We start from the raw sequence: 26,519 nt of genomic DNA, 5'->3' as shown, positions 1-26,519 counted from the left end.
CTAGTTAGATCTCGGATTTCCCGTCTTTAATAAATACGAAAAAAAGAGAAAGAAGACCTTTTCCAACGTCATGTTGTTAGTAGACGCTTGAACAAAACGGCAACTACCAGTCCACAACAGTGCATGTGCCGTATACGCCCTTGCTATTACCAATTGGAAGAAAAAAACAAAACAAGCAAACGGGTGAGTGCCCTTTGCAGATACATGTACTCGTATGTACTCTCGTGCTTGCGTGTAGCCAACAACATCATGAAAAGACCACGTCTCTATTATCCTATGCGCTCTCTTTGCTCATGGGTAGCTGCGCTTTCAATATGGGTGTTGCTTCTCAAGATGCAAAAGCTAGTGCAAAAGCTAGGGGCCAGGGCAATATCAACAAATTTTCAACCGTTTTAAAGAGCGAGGTGGGTGAAAGCAATGGGCAAAGTCCACTAACGATGTGGCTAGCGTTTGACATACTTCCTACACTCAGCATCTATGTTTAGCCCCTTCCCCTAAACAACTGGACAAAAGGGTTGTTTGTGTGCTTTTGCATTACATGTATACTTCTGTACTTCATACAGCCGTTCTTTCCTGTAAAATCAACAAAACGACCTCACCGCCTTCTCCTACGGAAGGGAAGCAAAGCCGTTGCAAATTTTGTTGGATGAGGGAGGCTCAAATAACACGCTACTCCGGCTAGTGCTGCCGTTGTGTTGTAGTGTTGACAGCCCTCGGGACATGCGAATAACAAGTAGCCTGGCCGCCTACAAGAGCCAACTCTAGAAGTGGCAAATACATCTAATAGTATCCTGTGATTGGTGCTTGCTGGCTTTGTTGCTGACTGAACTACCCACAAACAGAAAGCTGGTCCTGGGTTTCTGGGAACCACACTCGCACCGCAATATTTGTGTATCCACTTTATTTCTTTTCTGGGTACATGTACATACATAAGTATGTTCCTCCTTCCTCCCAAACCCATTTTCATGAAATTTTTCTTTCTCCTCCACCCTCTCCCCCTTCCTAACCACTTTTAACCCGCGAGGAAAATAGGGACTTTTCCTTTTTATCTTTGATTTCTTTTGTGCTTGGACTGACTTACCTCTTGTCTTTCCTTTGAAAATCATATTTTCTCATTTTTCCAGAGGAAAACGTGAGACCTTCTTTTTTCTATTCCATTTCCTTTCGATTCGCTTCTGTTCTTTCCTGTAGCGCACCTGTTCTTGGGACGGCTCGCTATATAGAAAAGTTTTTCCAGACCTAATCACGACGATTTCCCTCTTCTTTGCTTGGTCTATTTGGCTGTTTTTCGGCTTCCATTTTCTTTCTCTTTTTTTGTGTTTTTTGTGCTGAGTGTTTTCGTATTTTCCGGAAACCCTCTTCGAATCTTTGTTGTTCATCCACGCTACATCAAGAAAAATAAACAATCTACATAACTACCACTACAACCATGGCTGATCAGCTTAACATGGGTGGTCTTTCCATCAACTCTGAGGGCCAGCAGTCGCAGCAGGCTCCCCCTCAGCAGCACCAGCACCAAGGCGGCCGTTCATACGTTCCTCCTCACATGCGTCAACAGAGCCAGGCTTCCGGCCAAAACTCTGATCAGGCTGGCATGAACAACAACCGTTCTTACTCTGGGTACGCAAAGTCTGCATCTCCCAACCCCCCTTCCCGTTTTTCCCTGTACTTGAAAAAGGAAGGAAAACAACGAGAAACAGTGTCTCCCTTACCTCCTCTGTTTCACCTAATTTGCATCAAAATAAACTAACATCTGGATTTCTTCTAGTCGCAACTACGAGGGCGGTGGTGGCCGCAACTGGTCCAACCACAACGGCGAAGGTGGCGGTGGCCGTGGTGGCCGCTGGAACAACCGTGGTGGCTACTCCGGTGGCTACGGTCGGGGTGGCAGCAATGAAGGCGGCGGTAACTACAACAACTCCCGCGGCTCTGGTGATGGCGAGTGGCGCGATGGCAAGCACATCCCCGGCCCTGCCAACCCTCGTGTTGAGCGCGAGCTGTTCGGTACCGCCGATGATCCGTCCAAGCAACACACTGGTATCAACTTCGAGAAATACGATGACATTCCTGTTGAGGCTTCCGGTCGCGATGTTCCCGAGCCTGTCACTACTTTCAGCATCCCACCCCTGGAGGAACACCTAGTTCGCAACATTGAGCTCTCTCGCTACAAGGTTCCCACCCCTGTCCAGAAGTACTCTATTCCCATTGTTATGGGCGGTCGTGATCTGATGGCCTGTGCCCAGACCGGTTCGGGTAAGACTGGTGGTTTTTTGTTCCCCATCCTGTCTCAGGCCTTCATCCACGGCCCCTCTGCTGTTCCCGCTACTCAGGGTGGTAACTTTGGACGCCAGCGCAAGGCCTACCCCACCTCGCTGATCCTAGCTCCCACCCGTGAGCTGGTCTCCCAGATTTACGAAGAGTCTCGCAAGTTCGCCTACCGCTCGTGGGTCCGCCCGTGTGTTGTCTATGGTGGTGCCGACATTGGCTCCCAGCTACGCCAGATTGAGCGTGGTTGCGATCTCTTGGTTGCCACCCCCGGTCGTCTGGTCGATCTGATTGAGCGCGGCCGTATCTCCTTCCAAAACATCAAGTACCTGGTTCTTGACGAGGCTGACCGCATGCTGGACATGGGTTTCGAGCCTCAGATTCGTCGCCTTGTTGAGGGTGAGGACATGCCTGATGTCCAGAACCGCCAGACTCTGATGTTTTCAGCCACCTTCCCCCGTGACATTCAGATGCTGGCCCGTGACTTCCTTAAGGACTACATTTTCCTGTCTGTTGGTCGTGTTGGTTCCACTTCGGAGAACATTACCCAGAAGATGGAGTACGTCGAGGATGTTGACAAGCGCTCGGTTCTACTTGACATTTTGCACACCCACGGCACTGGTCTCACTCTGATTTTCGTTGAGACTAAGCGTATGGCTGACTCACTCTCCGACTTCCTCATTAACCAGAACTTCCCTGCTACTTCTATTCACGGCGACCGCACCCAGCGTGAGCGTGAGCGTGCCCTTGAGTTCTTCCGCAACGGTCGCTGCCCCATTCTAGTTGCTACTGCTGTTGCTGCTCGTGGTCTGGATATTCCCAACGTCACCCACGTTGTCAACTACGACTTGCCTACTGATGTTGACGACTATGTGCACCGTATTGGTCGTACTGGTCGTGCTGGAAACACTGGTGTTGCCACTGCTTTCTTCAACCGCGGCAACCGTGGTATTGTCCGCGAGCTGATTGACCTTCTGAAGGAGGCAAACCAGGAGGTCCCCTCCTTCCTGGAAAACGTTGCTCGCGAGTCCTCTTTCGGCGGCGGCCGTGGTGGCCGTGGCCGTGGTGGTGGTTCCCGCGCATCTGGTGGTAACCGCGATTACCGCAAGGTTGGCGGCGGCTTCGGCGGCGGTGGCGGCAACAGCGGCGGCTATAACGGCGGCAACAGCGGTGGCTACAACCAGGGTGGTGGTGGTGGTGGTGGTAACGGTGGCTACGGTGGTGGTGGTGGCGGCTACAGCGGCGGCGGTGGCTACGGCGGTGGTGGCGGTGGCTACGGCAACCCCGCTGGCCAAGGCCCTGGCGGTTGGTGGTAAAGTATAGGCCACTCCACATTCTCGTCAAAGCCACATTTTCTACCCATTATTGACGAGAAGCTCGACCAGCAGTATATATGCAACTTCGGCGTTTGATCGACTATCTAGCCCATACCTCAGATAAGACCATGAATCTTTTCTGATTTCATGGGGTTTGATGCAAGCCGACGATGACGCCGATTTTGCTTCTTTGCTGGATGTGCCTGCTAAAAGGGGACCAATACTGTCTATTTCGGCAGAGTGTATCCCGCTTCATACGACGACATGCACCATTAAGAAATGGCTCATTGCCTCCCCTTTTCGATTTTCTTCCTTTTATTTCTTTTCTTTTTTCTTTTCTTTTTCGCTTTCCGTCTTCTCCTTTTTTTTTCGCTGTTCATTCTTTTCCTTTAGGGTTCTTCATTTTGCACCTATAGCCCTTTCCACGTTTGCCTATTTCTCTTTCTGTTTTCTAAAAAGCCTAAGTTGTGGACATCCCACCATGATGTTCATCTTCCACAACTTGGCATATGGGCGCCACGAGAATACGAACATTGCAAGGCAAAGGTTATGATTGAACGGGGTTCTTTTTTGTTTTGTTTTGATTTTTGCTTGGTGTTTCACTTATCTCCCACACTTGATACCCTTAGACCGGCTGGGACACGATCATGACATGGCATTTCCACTTACGACGATTACGCTTGATGCGCCTGAGAGAGGATCGGTGGCCGACGAGAACTGGCCACCTGTGTTGTTTTTTACTTGAAGATCCTAAAGCGGGCGCGGAGAGCATTGGCAAGGCAGGGAAAACAAGGAGCAATATCTGCTGCTGTCCTGCACTTTTATATTTGGGAGGGGTTTGGTCATTGTCGTGTCTTCCAAAGAAATAGGGAGGCATTCGTTTGCTTTTCAACGATAGAACGGACGGGTCACTGGGGGGAGTTTCGCGGGGTGCAAAGTTACACAGCAACACTAGACAAAAGTTGATTTATTGGTCGTTCTCGACGGGCTTTACTTTATATGCCGGCCAATACTAGAGAGCACCCCTTTCCACGGTCTTGCGCTTTATTTCTTGTTGTTTTTTAATGAGACGGATTTTATTGCTTCGTGTAATAGGCAAACATGATATTACTATTACGAGTGTGGCAGAGACTACTTGCTAAATGCATTGTGTGACTGTAGGAATTATGTAGTAGGTCTGTGGGTGGGTAGTGTAGATATAAGGCTGTCCTGTGCTTATTAGCCGTTTGATATACTACCACCTTTGGGGCTATATAAAGACATGAAAATAACACCACTTAAAGGCCAAAGCCTGTCCGCAGTTGTGTCAAGATGTTCGGTTGCTCTAAATTGGCAGTAGCGATGAGCGGGATAGGAAGGGCCAAAGCCCCCACTTATCGTCCATTATACAGGCGCTTTGCAGCCAATTAAAGCTACGTTGCTGCTGACAGCGCCTCATCTTGGACTCACCTTGGGGTTGTCAGTGCTTAGAGAACCTGTTCCCTCCTGTTGGGCTGCTTGAGGTTTTCTCTAGGGTTGCATTGCGTGGCCCCTCTTTCCTCGTCCCTTCCCCGCCCAAACGATGGGCTCCCTCAAGCAAGACTAGGTGGATAAAACACGGACAATATGGGCTCAAGTAGAGAATAGAAGACGCATGAGAGGGTTCGGGATAAGGCGTAAAAAAAGGCAGACAAATGTGAGATGTTATTTGTCGACGCCCGTCAGGCCTCTATCTGTTGTTCCGCATAGCCTAATATGTTGGCTAACTCGTTTTTGTTTTTCCAACCGAGCCTATCTCCCACCCACTGCAATAAATATATAAGGACGGATGGCTGGGCGACCTGACCATTTCTCAAGTTCGTACCTACACAGTAAAACAGTGACAACAACCCCTTCACGTTTGAAGGATCCATTATTAGTTGGCTAACGGAGCTTAAGCTTTGCTTTGCCTTGCCTTGTTGCATGGGTGCTTAGTTTGACCTAAACTTCGATTTTTAGCTGATTTCCTTTATTTCCCTAGTTCCTTTTCCCCTTCTCTTCTTTCTTCTCTTTTATTCCACTGACTCAAACATCCCGTTGCAGATACTTGCTTATTCTAGCTCTCTACGAATCTGCACCACAACAACATCTTCGCCCATCATGGACGAAGTAGCAAAAGAACCTGTGTCCTTTTTTACGCGCGTTGTCGCTATTCTCAAGTTTTGGACACAATCGGCTATTGACGACTGGTCGCTATCTAGCACACTGTTGCTGATTGTTCTGTTCACTCTCTGCTTCTTGTCGACTGTCTGGACCTACGATTCGGAGCTCCACCCGCTGCAGCTCGCTCGTCAATCTACACGCAGTGAAGTGCGCCAGCCTGGAGAGTCCGCCCTGTACCGCGCAGCTGCTTTGGGATTCAATGGCCTTGTTAAGGGCCTGGATGTCGTCGATGAAGGCGCGCCCAAGTTCTCCAAGGGCAGAGATGGGGACTTGCGTGACGTGTGGCAGAGATTTGCCAAGGGCACAGATGATGGCAAGCTGAGCACTATTTCAACAGTGCTGGGTCTGCAGAAGACGGAAGTGCACAACATAGGTATCTAATACTACCTGAACCATTCTCGCCTACTCCTATGCTTCTGACTATTGACACTAACCCTTTCTCTACCCATTATAAATAGATGCTCTGTCTCGCCAAATTTCTTATGTCGCAAGCCATATTACCCGCAACGGAGGCGCTCGCGTTGCCGTATACCTCCCGAACTCGGTTGAACTGCTGCTAGCTGTTTTTGCCTGCTCCTTTGCCTCCAACGTTACCGTCACCCTGGTTCCCTACGATGTGCCGCCTTCTGAACTTATTTCGATGCTTCGCCACGCGGCTATTGACACTATTGTGACCGTTCCTGGCATGCTTCCTTTCGAAACCATCGCTGACTCGTGCCCTACCCTGAAACACCTGATTTGGGTTGTCGATGAGGGCACAAGTTCGATAGATTGGAAAAACTTGCCCGAGAGCTCGTCCTCTAGCGTCAAGGCCACCACCTGGAAGGATATTGTCAGTACCACTGAGGCCCCTCAGTTGACTGTTGACACCAATGCTGTGCCTGGCGATGTTGCGTTCTTCTGGTCTACTGAAGAAATGTCTTCCTTCACACAGAAGAATGTAGTGTCTGCCATTGCTGCTCAACTAGCTTCTATCCCGTCATCCGAAGCGCTTGGCCCCAAGGACACCTTTGTTCCTGCAGATGTTCTCACGGACAACTTTACCTTTATTATGACCATGACTGCTATGTTCAGCAACGCCAACATTTCTATCAACTCTGTTGCTGGAAAGGAGGCCAATCTCAGCGTCGCTACGCAGTGTGCCCCTGCCACTGTCGTTGTTGTGTCGCCTGAACAACTTTTGCTCTATCACAAGGATGGCATGTCTAGCATTTGCGGCATCGTCACAAAATGGATCCATGGATACCGCCAACGCAAACTTGAGAACTTTGGTGTGTTCCCTTCAACTACTGGCTTTATGGCCGACATGGAAGTCAGCAATGCGCCTCCTCTGGGTACCGAAGACACGCAGGTTCGTGCCATTTATGTGGCGGAAAAAACAGGCAATAAGCCTGTCATTTCCAGCAAGATGCTTTCTGATCTGAGGGCCCTGACGGGCGCACGCGTGGTTCATGCGTTGACCTCTGCGGTTGCGGCAGGCTCAATCGCGCAAAGCTTGTGGTATGACTACAGAGTGCATGAGGGCCAGACGGCGCACTTCGGGCCACCGTCTCCTAGCATCGAGCTGATTTTAAAGGACAAGGGCGAGTATTTCACTAAGGACTACAAGATTGAGGGAGAGGTAAGAGCCTATTTATGCACTTTTATATCTAAACAAACAAAACATGAGCGCTAACACTCTTTCTATAGATTACTATCAGGGGAGCCAATGTCACTGGTGGCTCGGCGAATACTGGGGCTATTGGCAAGATCAACGATGACACAACACTCAGCTTGGTGTAGATCTGGGTTGTATGCAGGAGAGAGGGGGGTTTATTCAAAACAAGAGTAGAACTAGAAGCATATATTCTGATGGATTTGAGTTTTTATGTCTAGCGAGGCGAGCCGACCACGAGACAAAGCAAGGCCTGCTCCTGGCCTCAACGTATTTCTTCCTGGTGGCGCTGTATTGTACTCCCGACTAACACGTAGCTCTCGCATTTGGGCAACATGCATATACACGTAGACTGAACATGCACCCTGACGTCCGTGCCTGTGTCACATGGTTAAGCAAGCGGCTGTCCCCTTGGGAGCCAACCTAGCCCCAAAAGCTCCGGCCAACTCTTTGGGACAAGGGGCCGCTAGATAGGCTGGTGTTTTTTTCCAAGCGTTGTATGCTAACGACGTAGGCCTAGCTCAGCTTGAGAAGGGGCAATTCGAGGAGCCCCTGAAATGCTGCTGTATGTATTTGCCTGCCCTGCGTCGGCAATGGATCCTTTGGAGAGTCTATGCATCTATGTATGCATGCATACACACATGGAAGTCCGATGATAGCTTCTGAAGAGGCGGTCTTTCTTTGGCTTATGCTTGTAGTCCGGAGATCTACGTCGGCTTAGGGGGGAGGGGGGTGATTTGGTGGAGAACCTAAGCAGCCTAGAAAAGGACAGACACTTATGTATTGATGCTCTATATCTAAACCCAGAAGGGGCCTTGAGGCGCTGTAGACAGCAAAGTTTGAGGCTGGGCTTGGTGGCCATTTTTCCAGCACTCATTGATATACTACTGTGTATGGATTGATTTAGTTTTGCCGGATCAGCTCGGCCTTCCTTCAGTGGCTTTGTAGAGCTCAACGCGGCCAAGCTTAGTGTGTATGTAGACTTTTCTCTGCAAATGCTAAGCACTATAAGACTCCGTTACTATACCACCATCACATGGTAGGGCGCTTAGACCTGTCTTTTCCATCGTTAGGGCTTCAACATGTACTGCATCTTCTCTGTTGGAGGCTTTCTCTATACGGAGTTGACTTTCCGTAAACATGTATAAAAAGAGCTAATGCTTCCTTCTTTTTCATGCATACTAGTCAGCCTTTCTGGACTTCCCTTCCCTTCCCTTATCCTTTGGCCCCTCTTTGTTTCTATTTCCTGTCCTTATAAAGCTAGCAACTAGCAAGATTCCTCCCCCCACCGCTTAGACCTGCCTCCTTCGCATTTTACACGGGCATTGAGCTTTGCTTCTCGACATCCACACTTCAACCCTCGTTTCTTTTTATTTCAGTTCCGATCTAAGAACTATGGCGCTCACCTCAGAAGAGCCTGTCAAGGCTCCCCGCACCAAAATCTGCGTCTACTGTGGCTCTTCTCCTGGTACAGATGCAGCCCATGTAGAAGCCGCCCGGGCTCTAGCCACCGCCATGGCCGAGAATGATATTGACCTTGGTATGTTGTCTCTTCTTCTACCACCAATGCTCGCCCATCTAGCTCAAAAGAGCACCTGATACTACACTGCCAGCGCTACCTGCCCATCACCTGCCCACCTACTAACACCACCACCTCTCAGTTTACGGCGGTGGCACTGTCGGCCTCATGGGCGAAGTGGCCAAAACTCTCGTGGCTCTCAAGGGCCCTGACGCTGTGCACGGAATAATTCCCGAAGCACTGATTCACTACGAGCGCGACGACACGTACGCCACGCAGACCTCGTCCAATCTATTTGTTCCCACAGAAAGCATCTACGGTCGCACGACTGTTGTACCTGATATGCACACACGCAAGCGTCTTATGGCCCAAGAGGTATTCTCAGGCGGGCCCGGATCTGGCTTTATCGCTCTGGCTGGTGGCTACGGCACGCTTGAAGAAGTCTTTGAAACGGTCACATGGAACCAGCTAGGTATCCACAAGAATGGCATTGTCCTTCTTAACGTCAACGGCTTCTACGACGGGCTTATCGAGTGGATTAAAGGCGCACATGGCGCTGGTTTCATCAAGGGTGACAATGTCAAGATTATTGCGACAGCCACCACAGCTCAGAGCGCTATTGATGAGCTAAAGAATTACAAGCAGTCTAAGTCAACCTTTGATTTGAAATGGGGAACCGAGTGAGTCATAATGACGAGTAGACTGTATAAAGCTGGGATGACGCTATACAGAAGAGCGTTTTTGATAGATGCGACTGTTCTTTTTTTTTATATCATAGACACTGTGTTTGTTAGGATGAGATTTGCTGTTTGCAATTGATGGTGTTATCCTCCTCATCCCTCTGTCCTATCTTTCGCCGGATATTATAGTAATACCAACATTGAATATAATCACTTCATTTAGCCACCATTACGTCATCTAATAGTTCATTGTCATCTCATTCTTCTCTACAAGTCGTAACCGCAGTCCCCGTTGTGCTTAACTAGTCGTGTCCATCGTATCAGCATCCGCACCCTGTTCTTCCGTCTCCGTCTGTGCCGCATTTTCACTCGCCTCCAGAGTGTCCAACCATGGTTTAACCGCCTGCTCGTCATACACCTTGAAAGGCTCAGTGACCTTGTTTTTCGGGCCACCGCAGCCAACAAAGCCCACACTAGTGTTGTCAACCGTCAGCTCGCGGTCCTGCACCAGCGACTCCTTCAGTGCCAGCAAGCCGTGGTTGATCAGCTCATCACGACTGCAATCGGCGAATTTGTCTAGGTTACGCTCTAGATACGTGCGGGCCATCTGCGAGCGCGCACCAATGGCAAATGCTACCACCTCCTCGGTCATCCCGCTGGGTTGGAACTCGAATAGGTGAGGGCCATCTTCATCCACACCGGCCACAAGGAGACCCACACCGTAAGGCCGCTTGCCATAGTGCTGTGTATTGTACTGCGCCTTGTCACCGATTTCGTTAACAATGTCCCGAACTTTCATGGCGCGATTCATCGTAAAACGGTGGCTGAGGCACTGGTTCTTCATGAAGTTTGAGAGAACACGGGCGTCCGATGTCAGGCCAGCAATGGCCACACCGAGGTGCTCGTCAATCGAGAAAAGCTTCTTTTGGTATGATGAGAGTTCTTCGGCGTTGCGCTATGGGGTGAGAAGAGGTATGTTAGCTATCGGCTCTGGTTGGCATTGTAATAGCGTAGGGTATATGAGCATGAGTTCAGAGCCATCCGTCCTTACCTTGATTGCGCACAGAACGGCGTGTGTCTTGCTGGTCAGACCAACCACAACGGAACCCTGTTTCACTGCCTCGGCAGCATATTCGATCTGGAAGATGCGGCCCTGCGGCGAGCTAAGGATCGGAACTGTGGTTAGCATGTGTCTGAGATAATGGGAGCTAGCTAACAGCTCAGTGATAGCTCGACTGGTTGAAGGCGTTGGGAGAAGCATCACGGGCAGCTAAGCTTCTAACACAAAATACGTCTAATTCATTTATCGAGGCTAAAGCAAAGCGGAGACATACAAAGTGACAGTATCATTATCGTAGTTGTTGCGGAACATGGTGTCGTCGGCTTATGTCGTGACTATAAGTGAATGGGCGAGGGTTGAAGGAGGGGAGTTTGGTTGAGAGCAAGGCTTTTTAGAAAACAAACGAGGCCAAGCTAAGCTGCTGAAGGGGGGAATGGAAAACGACACAAATAATCTACAACGAGACTCAATGCTGAAGCAGAAAAATAAGGGAGGGGGAAAACGGAATAATGCTTGCAGCTTGGTATCAAAAGTTGTTTAGAGAATGGAGCTGCCCCAAGGCTGTCGTTAATGTCGTCAATTCTACAGCACAACCTCAAGGCTAAAGGCTAGGCAGCTTGAGCTTTCGTTGCAGCAAATAAGTGGTACCCCTTGCTATGAGACCAGATTATGTCATCCACAAGGCTCAAGCTTTGCCAGCTGGTGGGAGTACGGGTGACAGTGGCAAGAGACCTGGCAGCGCTATCATGAGAAGCTTGTGATGCTGGTATGGCAGTCTACCTTACAGTTGTGCAAATACGGGCAGTAGTTAATCTACTGACTGGAAATCAAAAACTCGTTCTTTTTCTGTAGATTCATTGTTTTGTTGCGGGTTGATATTCAAAGTCCTGCCTCATTTCTATACGTAGTCACGTGACCACAGGCTGCTGCTTAGTCCAAGCCTCTCTACTGGCCTACTTCTTAACATCTCACATTCTACCAAATCAACAACCCGAATTGCGACCTACACTAAAACTTTATACACAGCGTGTCACGGCTGCTTTAAACCCCTCAGTCTCTTTCGCTCGCGATACCAACGGATAATCTACCCACTTGTAGCTTCCGCAGCCTTGCGTGACTTCAGAGTTTAGAGCCTGGGCCTAGATTTGAGTGGCTTTAAACTTCGAAAGCTCAGATCTTTCCTCATCTTCCTAGCTACACTTGTCGCAACTTTCTTTTTCGATCACCTTTCGATCTCCGGTCTGATACCTCGCTCGAATACTACTACAACAACTTCGGTCTCCGATTACCCCACGCTTTCCTCGTCCTCCGACTAAGCAGTGCCTCTCGCTTCGTTGCGTATCTATCCTCAGACGTCTCCAATAAACACCGCCACTCTTAGCCGATACAATGTCTATGGCCGGCATCAAAACCATCATTGCGCTCTCCTTTGTGCTAGCGCTGGGGTTTCTCCTAGTCATTCTGTCATGTGCTCTGTTCAAAGAGTACTATCCCCTCCTAGTTGTTGCAACCTACGTGGTAGCACCTCTGCCAAACTGGATCTGCGGACAGTGTGCGAGCCGAGATGCTTTCGCTGATAATGAGGCATCGGCTGTGCCTGATGTTGGCCGTTTCTTGACAGGCTTCCTGGTTGTGATGGGTGTTGGTAAGTTTTGTGATTGATGTGCGCACGTGGGATGGAGATGATGACCTCATTGACTAACGCAATCCTAGTTTTGCCGATGATCCTTGCCCATGCTGCGTTGATTCAAGTCGAGGCTATGATTATGTCGATAGTTGGTGGCCTGCTCATTTACGGCACCATCATAAGCTTTGGCATGTTCTTCGCTGAAGAGCAGGACTTTTAAGCTCGCTGCTAATGAGTCATTATGCCTGGGGTTGTCTTGGAATCTTAATCTGGGCTGGCAGTCCTGGAGGGTGCCTTCTAATGATCCGTTTTACTTCAAGGTTAAACACTCTTTGTAACTCTATTTCTTTTCTCCTTTTTCTTACTTCATTCTAGCCATACTGCGTTTTCTTTTGCATCTCTTGTTCTGTCTGCTGTTTCTTGTAACCGTTGACTGTTGCCTCTTGTCTTTACTTCATACTCATGTCTTTGCATGTGCCCCATGGCAAGACCCGTATATGGCCGATGTTTATAAAGGCTCATAGAATAGACTTGTTATGGCTGTGTAGACTATACACACGTTCACGGGCGTTTTGCTAAAATCCGACGTTTTGAATCCATGTAACTAACAATTCAACTTTCTCCAACTACTATTCATACAAGGCAGACTATGTTTGACTGCGTACTGCTAATTTCTTTCCAAGCCTTAAAGATCTAGGGACTCCAGGGCTCCCAGTGGACCGGCCAACTTGAGATACATTTCCGCCGTCTCCCCCTCAGGCGTGCTCAGAGTCGTTACCGCTCCACCCGCGCCAATCCTCCACAACTCGGTCAACTGCCCGTCCTCATCTACAATGTTCTCATCATCCCAACTATACAGGCTGCGAATAGTAACACTCCAATCGGCCTGGCCTGTTGCGTCAATGTACCCTACAACACCGGAGTACATGCTCCGCTCCTGCTCCTGCTCCAGCGCCGTGAGAATCTCGCAGCTACGCTTCTTAGGAGCCCCCGTCATGCTCCCTGGGGGGAAGCTGGCGGCTAAAGTGTCAAGGCCGGTGTATTCTCCGTGACTGGGGAGCTGGGCTTCAATCACTGTTACCATAGTGAACACAGTCGCATATTCCTCGACTTTCATGAGATGCGTAGGCGTTACATCGCCTGCGGCACAAACAGTTTGCAAATCGTGTCTGACCAGGTCGACAATCATCAGGTTTTCTGCAATCTCCTTGGGCACGTGGAGAAGGTCCTCTGCTTGCTGAATAGTCTGCACCAAATCAGACTTGCGGACTGTTCCTTTCATAGGACGCATAGTACATAGGCCGTTAGGCTGCGTGTTAAGGAACCGCTCAGGCGAAGAGCTTATCAGCGTGGCAGATCCAAGGCGGATGTATGATCCAAACGGAGCTGGCTGCTGCTTGCGTAATGAGCGGAATATGTGCCAGCGCCGGGAATCCGGTGAGATAGAGGTTGGAAGAGGCAAAGAGATTGTAGTCTGGTCTGTGAGGCATAACTCGTAGGACTCTCCAGCTGCAATGTATTGTTGGCAAGCAGAAACGCCATCACAGTAGTTTGTTGACGAGGGGACGGTGATACCAGGGCGAGTCAAAGACTCTTCACTGGGGATAGCATTGACGGAAGAAGGCTGGGGGCTGTTTGCAACCGCATCATTGGCTGCTTGATAGTTTTTGTTAGCTGCATTTCTCCAGATAGGTGATGACTGAAGCTTTTCAATCGTTGTCTCGATCCAAAAGTCGTTGTCCAGATCCTTAACATTTGCCTCATGCTTGAGGTGCTGCACTAGGATACAACCTTCGCGGTGGTTCACAATTAGGCTCTTTGTCACCCATGCAAAGTGAAGGTCTGGTCGGTGGTGACCTCTGTCCTTGTTTGCTAGCTTGACGTGAATGTTTTCTAGGCCCATTTCATACGTCATGTACCCTAAAAAGCCACCTACAAATGGGCTAGATGACCCATCGCCTTTTGGCATGGGAATCTTGCGTTGTGATAAAAATTCTGCCAAAAGCTGCCATATATTCTCGAAGCGGTTCTTGAACGGAATTGAAGTCCGAGCCTTGCCGGTTTCACCCGAGCCCGAAGGCTGTACGGCGATTGCATGAGGCGACCCTACTCGGTACTCAATGTGCATAGCCTGTCCGACATCAAGAGCCACAATACTATAGGCACCACGGACATCAGATGTCTTAGCAGGCAGCACCACATCATGGTTAGACGAATCAAGAATGATCTGGTCTCCTGACGCGCTTTGCAATATCTCTAGGAGATCTGGCGTCTCAATTCCTGGAGGGAGCTTGAGCTTCCGCTGGGTCAACCGAGTGTGTAGACTTGTCTGAAGCTCTGGTTGTTCGCTTTTATGGTTGATTCGAAAAGCTGCCAATGCCTCAAGGTGACTCGGTGCTAGACAGTCTACAGCAAATTCAGGCTTCTCGCCCCGGTTCACAATACGCCGTGTTTTGTTGTTCCACCGAGTCGCAGCTTCTAGCCAATTGACGATCGCCTTGGCATTTTCGGCCTCAGTACAGGCAGATTCTGGGTGGTATTGGACTCCCCACAAGGGCAACGTGATATGCTTGACACCCATTAATATTCTCTCTGGCTCTCCGCCCTCTCTCTCTTCCACGTGCCACGCTAGAGGGACAAGTTCGGGTGCAGCAGCAAAGGGAAGCCACTGATGTGTTTCCCACTGGGCCAGAGGGACGTCATCTTGGCCAAGTGAAACACACAGGCTATGGTAGAGAGTAGCATTAAATGCTTGAACACCTGAGAATATGTTGCTACGTGAGTCTTCAAGCGCCTCCAACAGGGGCGAGGATGAAGACGGCAGGCCAGCGTGTGTTATTGGACGTACCATCCCATGCAAACCTCCTCGCAACCGCCTAATCGATCCACCAAAGTGGCATGACATGCTTTGGAAGCCTAGACAAATCCCCAGAACTGGAATCATGGGCTCGCTCTCCTTGTCGCTGATATCCCACAGCCAACGCATCAGCCCTACATCCGCCGGACAATCTGGCGACCCCGGGCCAGGCCCACACACCACAGCATCAAAGCGGCTCAATTCCCGCCTAAAACGGTCAATCGCTTCGGGTGTGCAGGGCTCAACATAAACTGACGGAGCGTCAACCTTGAGCACACTAACGGAAATGCCCGGGATGCTCTTCAACATGGCCACAATGTTGTTGGTAAAGGAGTCATAAGCATCGAGGAAGAGGACCCGACGTCCACAGAATGGCGCTGCCATGATGAGATTTTTTCCAGGAACGTAGTTGCTCCAAGGTCTTTCCGGTGTTGAGCTAATGAACAGAAACAAAAGAAACCGCAAGGTTGGTGTTGAGTGTAGTAGGCTTGCTGCACAAGGAAATCCTTATGGCAAGGCTTGCATGTAAGTCACATGCCAAGCCCTTCATAAAATTCTTATCAAGTTCTTTCTTATAGCCTCGTTAGGGTTGTATTAGGGTTACATGTAGCAGAATTTTGCCTTGAAACGATTTGACCCGTCTCTTCATGTTTAGTCTTGAAAGCGGTGTCGCCTTCAAGGGCTTTAGGATACCATGTTTCCATTATAGCTAAAAACAGAAAGCTGCGTCATGAAGTGATGTAAAAGAGCATGGTCTCGCTACAAAATAGACAACAGGCCTTGGGTGATAGGCCGACAAAAAGGCTGCTATATTTCGTCTACTACTGTAAACACGCACGGTTGCCTCGTATGCCATATCCTCCGCTCCTTGATTCCCAATGCCACTGCTGCTTCCATTAGCGCCTCGGTGTCAGCCCTCTGGCGTCCCTGTTCTTTCATCTTGCGTTCTGCCTTATCACTCTCGCTTTCAAACAGCATTGCCTCTTCCACGCTGGCAGTAATCTCAAACTTGCCACGGCATAGTGCTGTAAAGCCTAGAACAACTTCGGTACTACCATTGGCACCAAGGAGTGGCAAACGACGCTGTAGAACACCATTCCAGGCAAACTTGCGAGTGCTTTCCATGGCCATGTTTGCTGGTCGATGGCATAATGCAGGAACTAGACGCAGCAGCGGGAAAATCGGATTGGGGGATCGATTCGTGACGCGTACGCGGACTTGAGAAAATGCATCGACAGCCATCAGATTACCAGTGCTCTTTCCATTTTCATCCTCGAGGCTAATATCGATGCTAACATCTTCCACTTTGATCGCTTCAATCATGCGAGCTGTTAATCTGATACTCCGTAGCTCAACTGCTCCGCTATGTTTCGGACCACTTGTCGTCCTCCATGTAGCTTGTATATTATCCAAGATGTGCTCCCGGTACCAAAAGGCCTCACGCACATTGCGTTCAAAGTCGGGACTGACCTTGCTGGACGACACAACAAACTGTCTATTGCGGTTCGGGTTGAGGGCGGGGATGGCAAGATGAGGATTTTCCAAGTGAATCCGGCGAATGGGGAGAACCACACGTGTCGTATTCCCGGGAAGCACAGACTCGTCAATGCAGATACCATCTCTAGTTGCGATGGTGACCTGCATATTACTAGGCCAGATGTTCCGTAGATCCAAAGATAGCAGGCAACAGTCCTCGGGCGCAGTCTTGCCCTCTGCCATTACAGAATCACAAGGCGGTGATGGAGATGATAAAAATGGCGGTGTACCATCAGCGCTATTATAATGCACATGTTCCCAGAGAGGTGCAGGTATCGGCCCAAACAGAGGCATGACATCACAGCGCGATATTTCAACACTACCATTGACTGTAACCGTGATTGGCAGGCTGATGCGACGTGTATGGAATTTGGGGCCAATATCGTCAGTATTGTCCCCCAGATATGCATAATCAATCTGGATAGAGGCTGACGTGAGTCCAGGCTTGCCAAGAATCTCAAACTCGTACGTGACTTTGCCTCTAGGTGCAATGTGCCGCTTTTCATCCGGCTGCTTGTGGATACGCAGCACCTGCTTCTTCATGAGGATAAGCTCGTACTCATACATCTCGCTAGGCGTTGAGTCTCTATTCTGAAGTGCAGCACGGAGAGGAGCTTGTGTGGAGTCATCAAAAGAAAACAAGATAAAGTTGACCGCTGTCTTCTTGGAAGTGTTTTCGAGTGTGACACGGAACCTCTTCCGCTCGCCCTCCAGGATCATAATAGAAGATTGAGGGAGGGTTGTGGACTTCAGCACTACCAGTGGCTGCTCGTTAATCACATGTAGCTCCAAAGGCGTCGGTTTTAGCGGCGGTGATCCCAATGATTCGTTTTCAACTGCGTGCTGCAGGGCCTGCATGCCCATGGCTTTGATTTTGACATTTGGTGATGGGACCCAACGATCGTGAATGATGGGGAATACGCGCTCACGACATCCATTCACCTTGATACGAGCCCCAGTGATTCTCAAAGTCCCGCCCTCTTGTGGGATACCAACAATACGGGCTACATGAGTCCGGTAGGAGCCAATAATCACGTGTTCTTTATCAGACTCAAACTTGATGCCTTCGCCAACTAAAGAGATGTTCTCAATGTTGACCTCAATATCGTAAGGGTTCTGTAGTGTGACTTTGAATGTTGCCGGCTCCATGGCTACCAAGCTTTGCTGAGCCTCCTTTTCATCCGCCTTTAAAAAGGGATTGTAGATGAATGGGTTGACATCTTGAGATGTTCTAGAAACAGTCACACCCGGGATGATGCTCTTAGTATGCTGTACGGGGGCCTTGGCTTCAGGCAACGGCTCGAGGCTAACACCTCGGACCAGAAACTCATCCCAGTACTCGCCCGCCAAATCGGTCACCCCGAGTCGACGTGACAGCTCATATGTCTTGGATATATTAGTAAGCAGTCTAGTCTGCTCTTCGCGGGGGATCATAGGGGATGCATCATCTCCTCTGGGCCCTGGTGCAACGCCCGAGCCAGCCGTACGTAGCAGGTCACTAGAATACTTTAGAACGCCCTGGAAATCTGGCAAAGCCTCACAAAAGTTGATGCATGCTCGTAACATATTCAGCTTTACCCCAGGGAATCCATAAAGCCTTGCGGCTGATTGTCTCCGAATGCGGGACACAATTGCGTCCATTTCCTCGTTATTTTGGACTGGAGAGCCCATTTTGCTGGGCATCTCAAAATCAATGACGCCATAGTTGCGACACATGACATCAAGCAAATTGCTAATGCCTTGCTCAACGTCCTCTTCCTGTAACTCAAGCGTTGCCCCTTTTGTATGTGCACCAGGCCCGGTCAATGAGATCAAGCCAGCAGCAGGATGTATGCCCACATCTGCGGCGCCACGCGTCCGAGCCTCAACCAGGCCACTAATTAGCACCGACATAAGCTCGCGGGATACCATAGTCTTTTTGCGATGGTATCCTATCTTACCCAAGACAAAGCAGATACCACTGAGAATTGCAGCGCGATCCACAACTGTAAGGAGTTCGGTAGAAGATGCTGGAAAAGCTTTGAACAATAATGTGACGATAGTCTGACGGGTAGGACTGATTGTGAACCGGGGAGAGGTAGTCAGCTGCTTCTCAGGCCACTTCCCCTCAACCAGTATATCAAAACATGTCTTATTTAGCAAGCCATTAGAATGCTGCATGGCACTCATGATTTTGCAAAAACGGATTATCGCCTCAGACATAGGGAGCTGAGGCAGCTTTTCTGCGGATACTCGCGAATACAAGCCCAGAATCCGATCCAGAAGATCTGGCAGGATTGCCTGTAACGCTCGTAAATGTCGTGGCTGATCCGGGAAGCTTGGGTCCGGTTTCGCCTCTGGAATTGGCCGATCCAAAGCTGCTGCACATACTTGAGGGATTGAAAACTCCAGCTCAGCCCAGCCCATCGCAAACAAACAACATAGAATAAGCTCCAATGCCTTTCCATGCCATATATGGTCGTTAAGAGCCCGAGAGATGGCGGCTCCTTCAGACAAATCTTTCAGAGCATTGCTCCAACGGCCAGCCTGAAGGTACATTGAGCCAATGACGATTTGCACGCGGCTTTTCCCTTTTTGGCGAAGCTTCTCGTTGATTCCATTAGAGCCAAAACCTTGTACGCTGATCCGCTCTGGAGGGGGCGAGCGAAACCCATCAGGCGTTGCAGTCCGGGATCCCGATCCAAAGGCTTCGGGCGTTGAGCGGCCGCTGTCTTGACCTTCGACGGCTGAATGTTCTGCTATAGGGTTGGAAGGCCGTCGTGGCCTTGATCTAGAGATGTTGGAGAGTGAGGTTTTGAGAGGAGGCATAGACATACGGCTTAGGTTGCGCGCTTCAGCGCCAGCTGAGGATCGCGATATAGGCATTGAGACCTGTGAATTTCTTCGCGGCTCGTCAGGGAGAGCGCGGCCACGGGTTGCTAAGACCTGCCCAGGCGAATCAACATAGCCTACGCCCTCGATAGACTTGGCCATAGTCTGCATTTCAGCCAGCAGCCTAGACGATAGATCACACATAACCATTTTTGGAGTTATACTTCCTGCAGTTGTGGTGGTAGGAACAGTCACAATGCCTTCGGGAATGGATATGATCTTGTCAGGATTCGAATCGTACTCAAACAGCACAACCTGGTGAACCAAAGCGCGATGGTACTGATCCCGAAGGCCCTCCAGTTCCTGATCGAGAGCACGGATGTTCTTTTCCGCGAGGGTTGTAGCAGTGTTCGCAGGGGAAGCACTCGTGCTATACGTCGATCGGGTAAGCTCTGCGCCATCGGCAATAGCTAATATAACAAGAGGTTCGCGATAAAGATCAAATGGGGATAGAGATAGTTGTGATGCGGGAGGCATATATGTCACAAACTCATAGAATATAGTGCCATTCGGGTACGTCATAGGCGTAAACATGTCTACAAGTCATCCCAGGGTCAGCAATCAGAAATGACGAGCCGTCGCACCAATAGACCAAGACTGAATTTATCTCGAGCTGTAGCTAAGATGATTCGCGCTAGTTTATCGGCATGTGTGAGAGATATCGGAAGGGGATGTTCCTTACTGCGATGGGGACGAGGGTCGGCGGCTACATCGCACAACGGCACAATGCCCTCTGCTTGGAGCCTTTCAGCGAACAAAGTGAAGCGCTCGCTACGAATTGGTCCCAAAGGCAGTAGCAGGGCTCTCACCCGTGCCGGGGCAAAAGGAAGTAAAGAGTCGACAGTGTTCATGGTCGCATTGCCATCAAGAGAAAATAGGTATGGATTCGCTGAAGGGCTGATGTGTAGTCGAGAGGCTAAGAGCTAATAGCGAACAAGGGGAGGAGGATACACCAAGTTACGAATAACCCAGTGCGCCTTTAAGTACTTCGCTAGTTCGAGTAATCGCAGTTCTTTCTGTGGCGGCTAGCAGTCGAGGGATGATTCGGAAAGCTGAGGGAAAAAGTGCCGCAGAATTAATGGCGAAATGCTTCACTTAAAAGCTTCTAATGAGGGGACAGATGCATCACAAGCTTGCTAGGAGCTAGTTCCGGCTAGTAGGGCTCTCGTTAGAAAGAAACTAGTTGAGAGAAGAATAAATAGAAGAATAGATTAAACCAAGAGTCTAAACGTTGCAGCTAGTCTGAGCGATACACTGAATATCTAGAACGAAATGAAGGGCAAGGCTGAAAGAACAATGAGCCTATCGTGAGAAGGTGGTTGTCTATGTGGTATTTAGGGTTGTGATGGTGGTTGAATGGTGACATCGACACAAGGGTTAGGGTTATAAAAATCACACCAATCTCAGTGCTCAACAAGCTGTTAGTCTCGTCAAGGAACTCCAAACGACTCCAACTCCGCCTTACCCACAATGAGTGACCGCAAAGCCGATGCTACTCCGGGCTTGAAGCCGGCCGCTGCTTTCCGTTTGTACCCTCCATCTAGACAATCAACAGTGTGAAACATCTTGTTAATCATATTGACTATAGCAACGCATAACTCGCCACGGACATGGCTCTTGACCTCGGCCCTGTCGCCTCTGCAGATCCGGCTTATTCGCCTTCTCCTAGACCATGGCGACCATGTTGTAGCCTGCCTACCTCCGATCGAGATCGAAGATGAGGACCGCAGCGCCGAGTTTCGAGAGCTGGTGATGGAATGCAAGAGTGGACGCAAAGACCGAGAGGGCTGGAAGGATAGACTCCGTGGGATCCGGTGTGATGGCCGGAGTATGGGCCAGTGTATGGCCGCGGTGGCAGAAGCTGTGCATGTGTTTGGCAAGATTGACATTGTCCTGTGTTGCAAGTCAGAAGGTGAGCTGGGAACAAAAAGGTTATGCAGTGAGGCTTAGCTACTAACACTCCCCTTCCGTCTAGCCATCGTGGGCACCGTTGAAGAGCTCTCTACAACGCCTGTAACCCGCAATCTTATACGTGACCAGTTCGAATCAATCTTCTTCTCACAAGTCAATTTCATCAAGGCAACCTTGCCTCTACTACGTGCCCAGCACAATGGCCATATTATGGTCTTGACTAGCATTGGTGGGCATATCGGCACACCCGGAATGCCCATGTACACAGCAGCAACCTGGGCGCTTGAAGGCTTTTGCGACTCGCTGGCGTATGAGATTGCGCCCTTTAATATCAAGCTGACTATAGTGCAGCCCAACAAGGAGATCCAGAGTCTGACCAACAAGATTGTCTTTGCTCCTCCACTTGCGGCATACGATGCTAGTGCAAACCCCGCGCCTCGGATTAGAGATATGCTAGCTATGGTCCTCAATATGAACCCTGACACGGCAATACCACCCATGCAGCCCCAGAAAAACGTAGATAAAACACCGGCTGCCCCTGGAAGACTTCCGCCATTGTCACGAAATCAAGGAAGCAATCAGTCCGAATTTCAGCCCCGGTCGGAGTCCCAGTCTCAGTCCGAGCTCATTTCCCGATATCCCAAGCTTCCTCCCGCCGCTGTCGATCGGCTTGTTATGGAGACGGTGCATGCACTAGCCGCAATCGGGGGTCACGAGAACCCGCCTGCAAGACACATTGTGGGCTTTGAGGGTGCATTTGTTGTAAAGGAAAAGCTTAAGACTGTGACCGAGGAGCTTGAGGACTTTGTTGAGGCAACGCTATCAGTTGATAGCTTTGACCCGGCGCCACAGAATGCTAATACTTAATATATCGCTCGTAGGTGCTCAGGAGTCTTCGAAGTTATTCACATTCATTTAGTCTTCTACTGTCACAATGCCATGATGGGGCTCATAGCCAAGAAGTCCGAGTACAAAGAAAAGTAGGAAAGACACGGACACAACGTCCGTAGCCTCCCCAAGTCATATCTGCATTTCAACATTACATCCTCCATCTATATATATTACCATAAGCAAACAACGCAATGCCACCGCCCTGAAAAGAAGAAAAACGATGCCGTGTACCATTCACCCCCTGATACATGCCTTCTCCGCTGCTCGCCACATTTCACAACTTTGCTTTTATATTTATGACTTCAGCCCCTCGTTTTAACAACACTGCAGCGTCGGTCACTAGACTTTCAACAATGGCCTTGGCCGGTTTGATATCGGATATTAAACCCGCTCCCTGACCCATGAGAAACGGAATTTCCGTCTCACGGCCTTCCCTTTCGTCTAGCTTCATGGGTATAATTCCTCTGCTGCACAGTTCGCGGACCTTCTCCTGCTTGTCGACGTGCCAACTTTTGACATACCAGTTTGGCCGCATTCGCAGTGGTCGCCCCGTGACGACATGCGTCATATGTGTTCCGTCAACTCCGCATTGCACCACAGCTTGCTTGTGTAAAGCACTGGTTGCCGCCTCTTCGCTTGCAATAAACCGTGTGCCCATCCATGCTCCGGCAGCCCCTTGGACTAATGCTGAAGCCAGTCCCCGTCCGTCTACTATTCCCCCAGCGGCTACGACAATGGCTGGTTTGCCATGTAGTAGGGGCGGATGGAACTCTTGTGCCACATCAATGATCGAGGGTAAAAGTACTGCTGTACCAATATCTCCAGTGTGGCCCCCAGCTTCAGCACCTTGGGCTGCAATGATGTCGACGCCACGTTCTAGACCTTTTCGCGCGTGCTTTGGGTGGCCGGCCATAATAGCAATTAGCATGCCCTTGTTGTGCAACCGTTCGACGGTCTCGTGTGATGGTAGTCCCGCTGCCGCTACAAATAGCTTTGCGCCACTTTCCGCTACGACATCTAAAAGCTCAGCGAGGCGGCCTCCAGTGTAGTCTTGGTTTGTCTTGCGGGCTCCATTGCCAATCTTGATAATCGGAAGATTGATGCCCCATGGCAAGTCTGGCGACGTTAAATGAGCCTTGAGTTCGCTGATTTGGCCCCTGAGCTCAGAAGGGGAAGATTCGAAGCTGGCAATGATTCCGAGGCCACCTGCACTTGAGACGGCAGCAGCGAGACGGGGACCTGATGTCAATGCCATGGCGCCTTGGACAATTGGGTGTTTAATACCGAGGGCTTCGGTGAGTGGCGTTGACAATAGGCTGTGAAGAGTCATGACGGGTTGGTGTGTAAGACAGTTTGTCGGCATGTGTCTTCTTGTGCCCGCTTCTGTCTACTTTTGTCGTTTTGTGACTAGCTTTTGAGTCCGCTTGTGTGAGGGGCTGCTATATTTGTAGCAGCTAAGGGTATTGCGTTGCGTATGTCTCAGATCTAAGAAAGCAAGGCAAAGGCGGGACGGGATGATGGATGTGGAAGTCACACTAAATGCATGCCGAGAGGAATCGAAACGTCACACGACGGAGCAGGAAAGACTTCAAAGAAGAAAGAAAAGAACCACATCCGCCCATATACGGCAAACACCAGCACCAACAAACAAGTGTCGAGGGTCGTGAACGAGAAAGAAAATGCTCGAAAGGAGGAAGAAATTTGTTTCACGAGGCAATGCCAACAAGGCCGATTAACAAGGACACAAGCACGGGGACTCGACAAGGAACTAGGTTCCAACGCAATAACAAGATGAAAAAAAAGGAAAACAAAAGAAATAGAAGAAATGGAAGGGGAAAAAAAAAGAGAAGACAAGCTAGCGGGAAAGGAAGAAAAGCACTGTTATCAACTTGTTAAATAGGGAAAAAAAAAGAAATTAAACGGAAGAAAGAGGAAAACAACAAGACAGAGAAGCGATGGCAAAACACGACAACTTAAGAAGACCCCCCCCCGGCCCTCTAACTTGGTGTGTTGCTGCTTGGCTGCTTTCAGGCCATAGACCAGACCAAGGTCAGACCAGCCAAGACCAACCTGTACAAGACGCAAGTTGTAATTGGCAAGGGAACGATGATGGTGGGTAGTGCTGCGTGTTTTGACGTTATCTTCACTTTCCCCCTCCTACTCTGACACTTCCACTCTCACTCGCTACTCTCATACATCACGAATGCAAATCCGTCTCTAGTAGCCAGAGCATCCAGGTCAGGACAGGAGACGAGCGAAAAGCGCGCCCGACTTCCTGACGTACTGTGTATGGCGCTGGCGTAGATCTAGTTAGCTGCATGATAATCCATCCATCCATCCATCCATCCATTCATCTTCTGACCATGGGTTTGGGTAGGCGTGTTAGCGTTTAATTCTGTCTGCCTGGCTAGCCGGCCGGCCGGCTTGCTTTGATGCTTCTAGCAATGCTGATGGCCACCAATGCATCTGAACCCGAACTTGGGGCACCATTTGTTTTCAGTTATGTGTGCAGACACTGCATGAGGGCTGCATGTGGGCGTTTATCTATGTGCCCATGTGAATGGTATGTGTATGTGCAATGTCTGGGTGTGTGGTATAGTATGGTGTTGTATGGTATGGGTGTATGTATGGGTGGGTGGATGTCCATACAGACCTACTAGGTGTAGTGTGGCTTGATGCATGGGGATATGTGGGCTCTCTGTCCATCTCCCCCGTCTCTCCGCTTCCCCGTTCGCTTGGATTCCGTTTTGTTGTCTCTATTTTTTTCTTCCTGTATCACATCATCCATTCCCTACTCGTCATGTCTGCCCTCCTTCTCCTCTCTTCTCTACTCTTTCCCCCTTATTTATATTCCTCTGCAAAGGCCCGCCCCGAGGAGCCTCGCCTGTCTTCTCCCTCCCTCTCCCCTTCATTATTGCTCCAACATCCCTTGTCTTTCCCCGTCCACGAGTCAAGCTCCGTCAATCAGCCCATAAAAACTCGAATCTCGTTCAACAACCATAAACGCAACCATGACATGAAATCTCAGCAGGGCCTCGGGGTCTACGCATCCTTCTGGATATTCCTCAGGCTTCGGGGGATTAACACGACACCAAAACCACAACAATCCCAGAAAATAAAGGACAAAAAGAGTCAGTGCTCACGTTGCCTGCTTCTAGTTTTTTTGGTTACATACACACAACCCAGGGCTCCCCCCTCTCCCTCCCAAGATAGGAGTGCTGGTGCACACACTCGCTCTTGGTCCATAGTGGCAGTACAAAGGGCACAAGCTTGGTCCTTCAGGCCCTGTGCTTATTGCGTTGTCATCCACACCTTTTATGGGTCCCGTAACTCCTCTTTCGATAATATCTGTAGGCTCCTTGCCTCTTAATGCTGGGAGATATAATAGGAGCATTCATGTTTATGTATAGAGCTAACCGACTCACCGGGCCGACGGGCCCAGAGTCCATTTAGGGTGCCATTCATACACGGTCTGGGCTAGTATTCTTCCCAGAATGTGCACAATATACACAGGACATGTATGTGCATGTATGTACATGTACAGACACATGCAAACTGCAGGCCTTTATGCTTGTGTGGCACGAAGAGGGTCGGTTGGTCCTGGTCCTTGCTTCGGAGTCGAGTCCTAGAATCTCTCAAACTCGTACGAATCAAAAAGAAGAGGGATTTTCAGTTGACAGGGATTCGGCTACCCAGCGTAGCCTAGGGAGAAAGGAAAAAAAAACGTCACGGTCCTTTTCCCTTTTTTGCGTTCGTTTCGTTCTTCTTTGATTCTTCCTTTTCCTTCCCGTTATTGTTACTTAATAAGGCTTGTCCTCGTCATTGCTTGCTGGAAGTCCTCCCGCAAGATTAAAGCTCTACCATAATGTCAATATCGTCTTACAATATAGCCCTCCTCCAATCCACAAGTAAAGTCCTCATAGTGCTGTGTGTGTGCTATTTTAGGACGGGCAATCAAATGACTAAGAAAATTAGAAAAGGCAGTTGCCGATGATGGACTTCGATCTCGACTTCGATTTCGGCTTCGACTTTGACTCCGACCTTGACATTGGATTCGATTGTTTCTATTTTCGCACTTACCAATTCAAAAATCGCAACTACGTAATAATAGGAACAAAAAGAACGTTCGATTTATGCTCCATAGACTGTCT

At 49.6% G+C, this 26,519-nt stretch overlaps 8 protein-coding genes across 8 annotated transcripts; 5 read left to right on the top strand and 3 right to left on the bottom strand.

Moving 5' to 3' along the window:
- Nucleotides 1-1,429: 1,429 nt before the first annotated feature.
- HOO65_010436 (ATP-dependent RNA helicase DED1) lies at nucleotides 1,430-3,581 on the top strand (the record flags this gene model as incomplete). The annotated part of the gene is made up of 2 exons (XM_071005554.1): nucleotides 1,430-1,620; nucleotides 1,769-3,581. The coding sequence occupies 2 exons, from the start codon at nucleotides 1,430-1,432 to the stop codon at nucleotides 3,579-3,581; spliced, it is 2,004 nt and encodes a 667-aa protein (XP_070862258.1).
- A 2,118-nt stretch (nucleotides 3,582-5,699) lies between these two features.
- On the top strand, nucleotides 5,700-7,544 carry HOO65_010435 (long-chain-fatty-acid--CoA ligase; the record flags this gene model as incomplete). Its single annotated transcript, XM_071005650.1, has 3 exons — nucleotides 5,700-6,135; nucleotides 6,221-7,383; nucleotides 7,452-7,544. The coding sequence occupies 3 exons, from the start codon at nucleotides 5,700-5,702 to the stop codon at nucleotides 7,542-7,544; spliced, it is 1,692 nt and encodes a 563-aa protein (XP_070862257.1).
- A 1,267-nt stretch (nucleotides 7,545-8,811) lies between these two features.
- Nucleotides 8,812-9,619, top strand: HOO65_010434 (LOG family protein; the record flags this gene model as incomplete). Its single annotated transcript, XM_071006118.1, has 2 exons — nucleotides 8,812-8,956; nucleotides 9,078-9,619. The coding sequence occupies 2 exons, from the start codon at nucleotides 8,812-8,814 to the stop codon at nucleotides 9,617-9,619; spliced, it is 687 nt and encodes a 228-aa protein (XP_070862256.1).
- Nucleotides 9,620-9,913: 294 nt separating this feature from the next.
- Nucleotides 9,914-10,987, bottom strand: HOO65_010433 (putative proteasome subunit alpha type-6; the record flags this gene model as incomplete). The annotated part of the gene is made up of 3 exons (XM_071006005.1): nucleotides 9,914-10,570; nucleotides 10,667-10,808; nucleotides 10,950-10,987. 3 exons carry the CDS (start codon nucleotides 10,985-10,987, stop codon nucleotides 9,914-9,916), a joined length of 837 nt encoding a protein of 278 aa, XP_070862255.1.
- Nucleotides 10,988-12,064: 1,077 nt separating this feature from the next.
- On the top strand, nucleotides 12,065-12,522 carry HOO65_010432 (Vacuolar protein sorting-associated protein 55; the record flags this gene model as incomplete). The annotated part of the gene is made up of 2 exons (XM_071006217.1): nucleotides 12,065-12,320; nucleotides 12,389-12,522. The coding sequence occupies 2 exons, from the start codon at nucleotides 12,065-12,067 to the stop codon at nucleotides 12,520-12,522; spliced, it is 390 nt and encodes a 129-aa protein (XP_070862254.1).
- Nucleotides 12,523-12,987: 465 nt separating this feature from the next.
- HOO65_010431 (Transport protein particle subunit trs120) lies at nucleotides 12,988-20,417 on the bottom strand (the record flags this gene model as incomplete). The annotated part of the gene is made up of 3 exons (XM_071005221.1): nucleotides 12,988-15,580; nucleotides 15,998-19,976; nucleotides 20,249-20,417. 3 exons carry the CDS (start codon nucleotides 20,415-20,417, stop codon nucleotides 12,988-12,990), a joined length of 6,741 nt encoding a protein of 2,246 aa, XP_070862253.1.
- Nucleotides 20,418-21,036: 619 nt separating this feature from the next.
- Nucleotides 21,037-22,344, top strand: HOO65_010430 (Retinol dehydrogenase 8; the record flags this gene model as incomplete). Its single annotated transcript, XM_071005874.1, has 3 exons — nucleotides 21,037-21,091; nucleotides 21,155-21,478; nucleotides 21,542-22,344. The coding sequence occupies 3 exons, from the start codon at nucleotides 21,037-21,039 to the stop codon at nucleotides 22,342-22,344; spliced, it is 1,182 nt and encodes a 393-aa protein (XP_070862252.1).
- A 298-nt stretch (nucleotides 22,345-22,642) lies between these two features.
- Nucleotides 22,643-23,698, bottom strand: HOO65_010429 (putative nitronate monooxygenase; the record flags this gene model as incomplete). Its single annotated transcript, XM_070999712.1, has 1 exon — nucleotides 22,643-23,698. The coding sequence occupies one exon, from the start codon at nucleotides 23,696-23,698 to the stop codon at nucleotides 22,643-22,645; it is 1,056 nt and encodes a 351-aa protein (XP_070862251.1).
- Between the last annotated feature and the right edge of the window lie 2,821 nt (nucleotides 23,699-26,519).

The sequence above is a fragment of the Ceratocystis lukuohia genome (assembly GCF_044167205.1).
Source record: "Ceratocystis lukuohia strain C4212 chromosome Unknown Supercontig1_pilon, whole genome shotgun sequence".
NCBI lineage: Eukaryota > Fungi > Ascomycota > Sordariomycetes > Microascales > Ceratocystidaceae > Ceratocystis > Ceratocystis lukuohia.
This window is presented reverse-complemented; position numbering and strand designations above follow the sequence as displayed.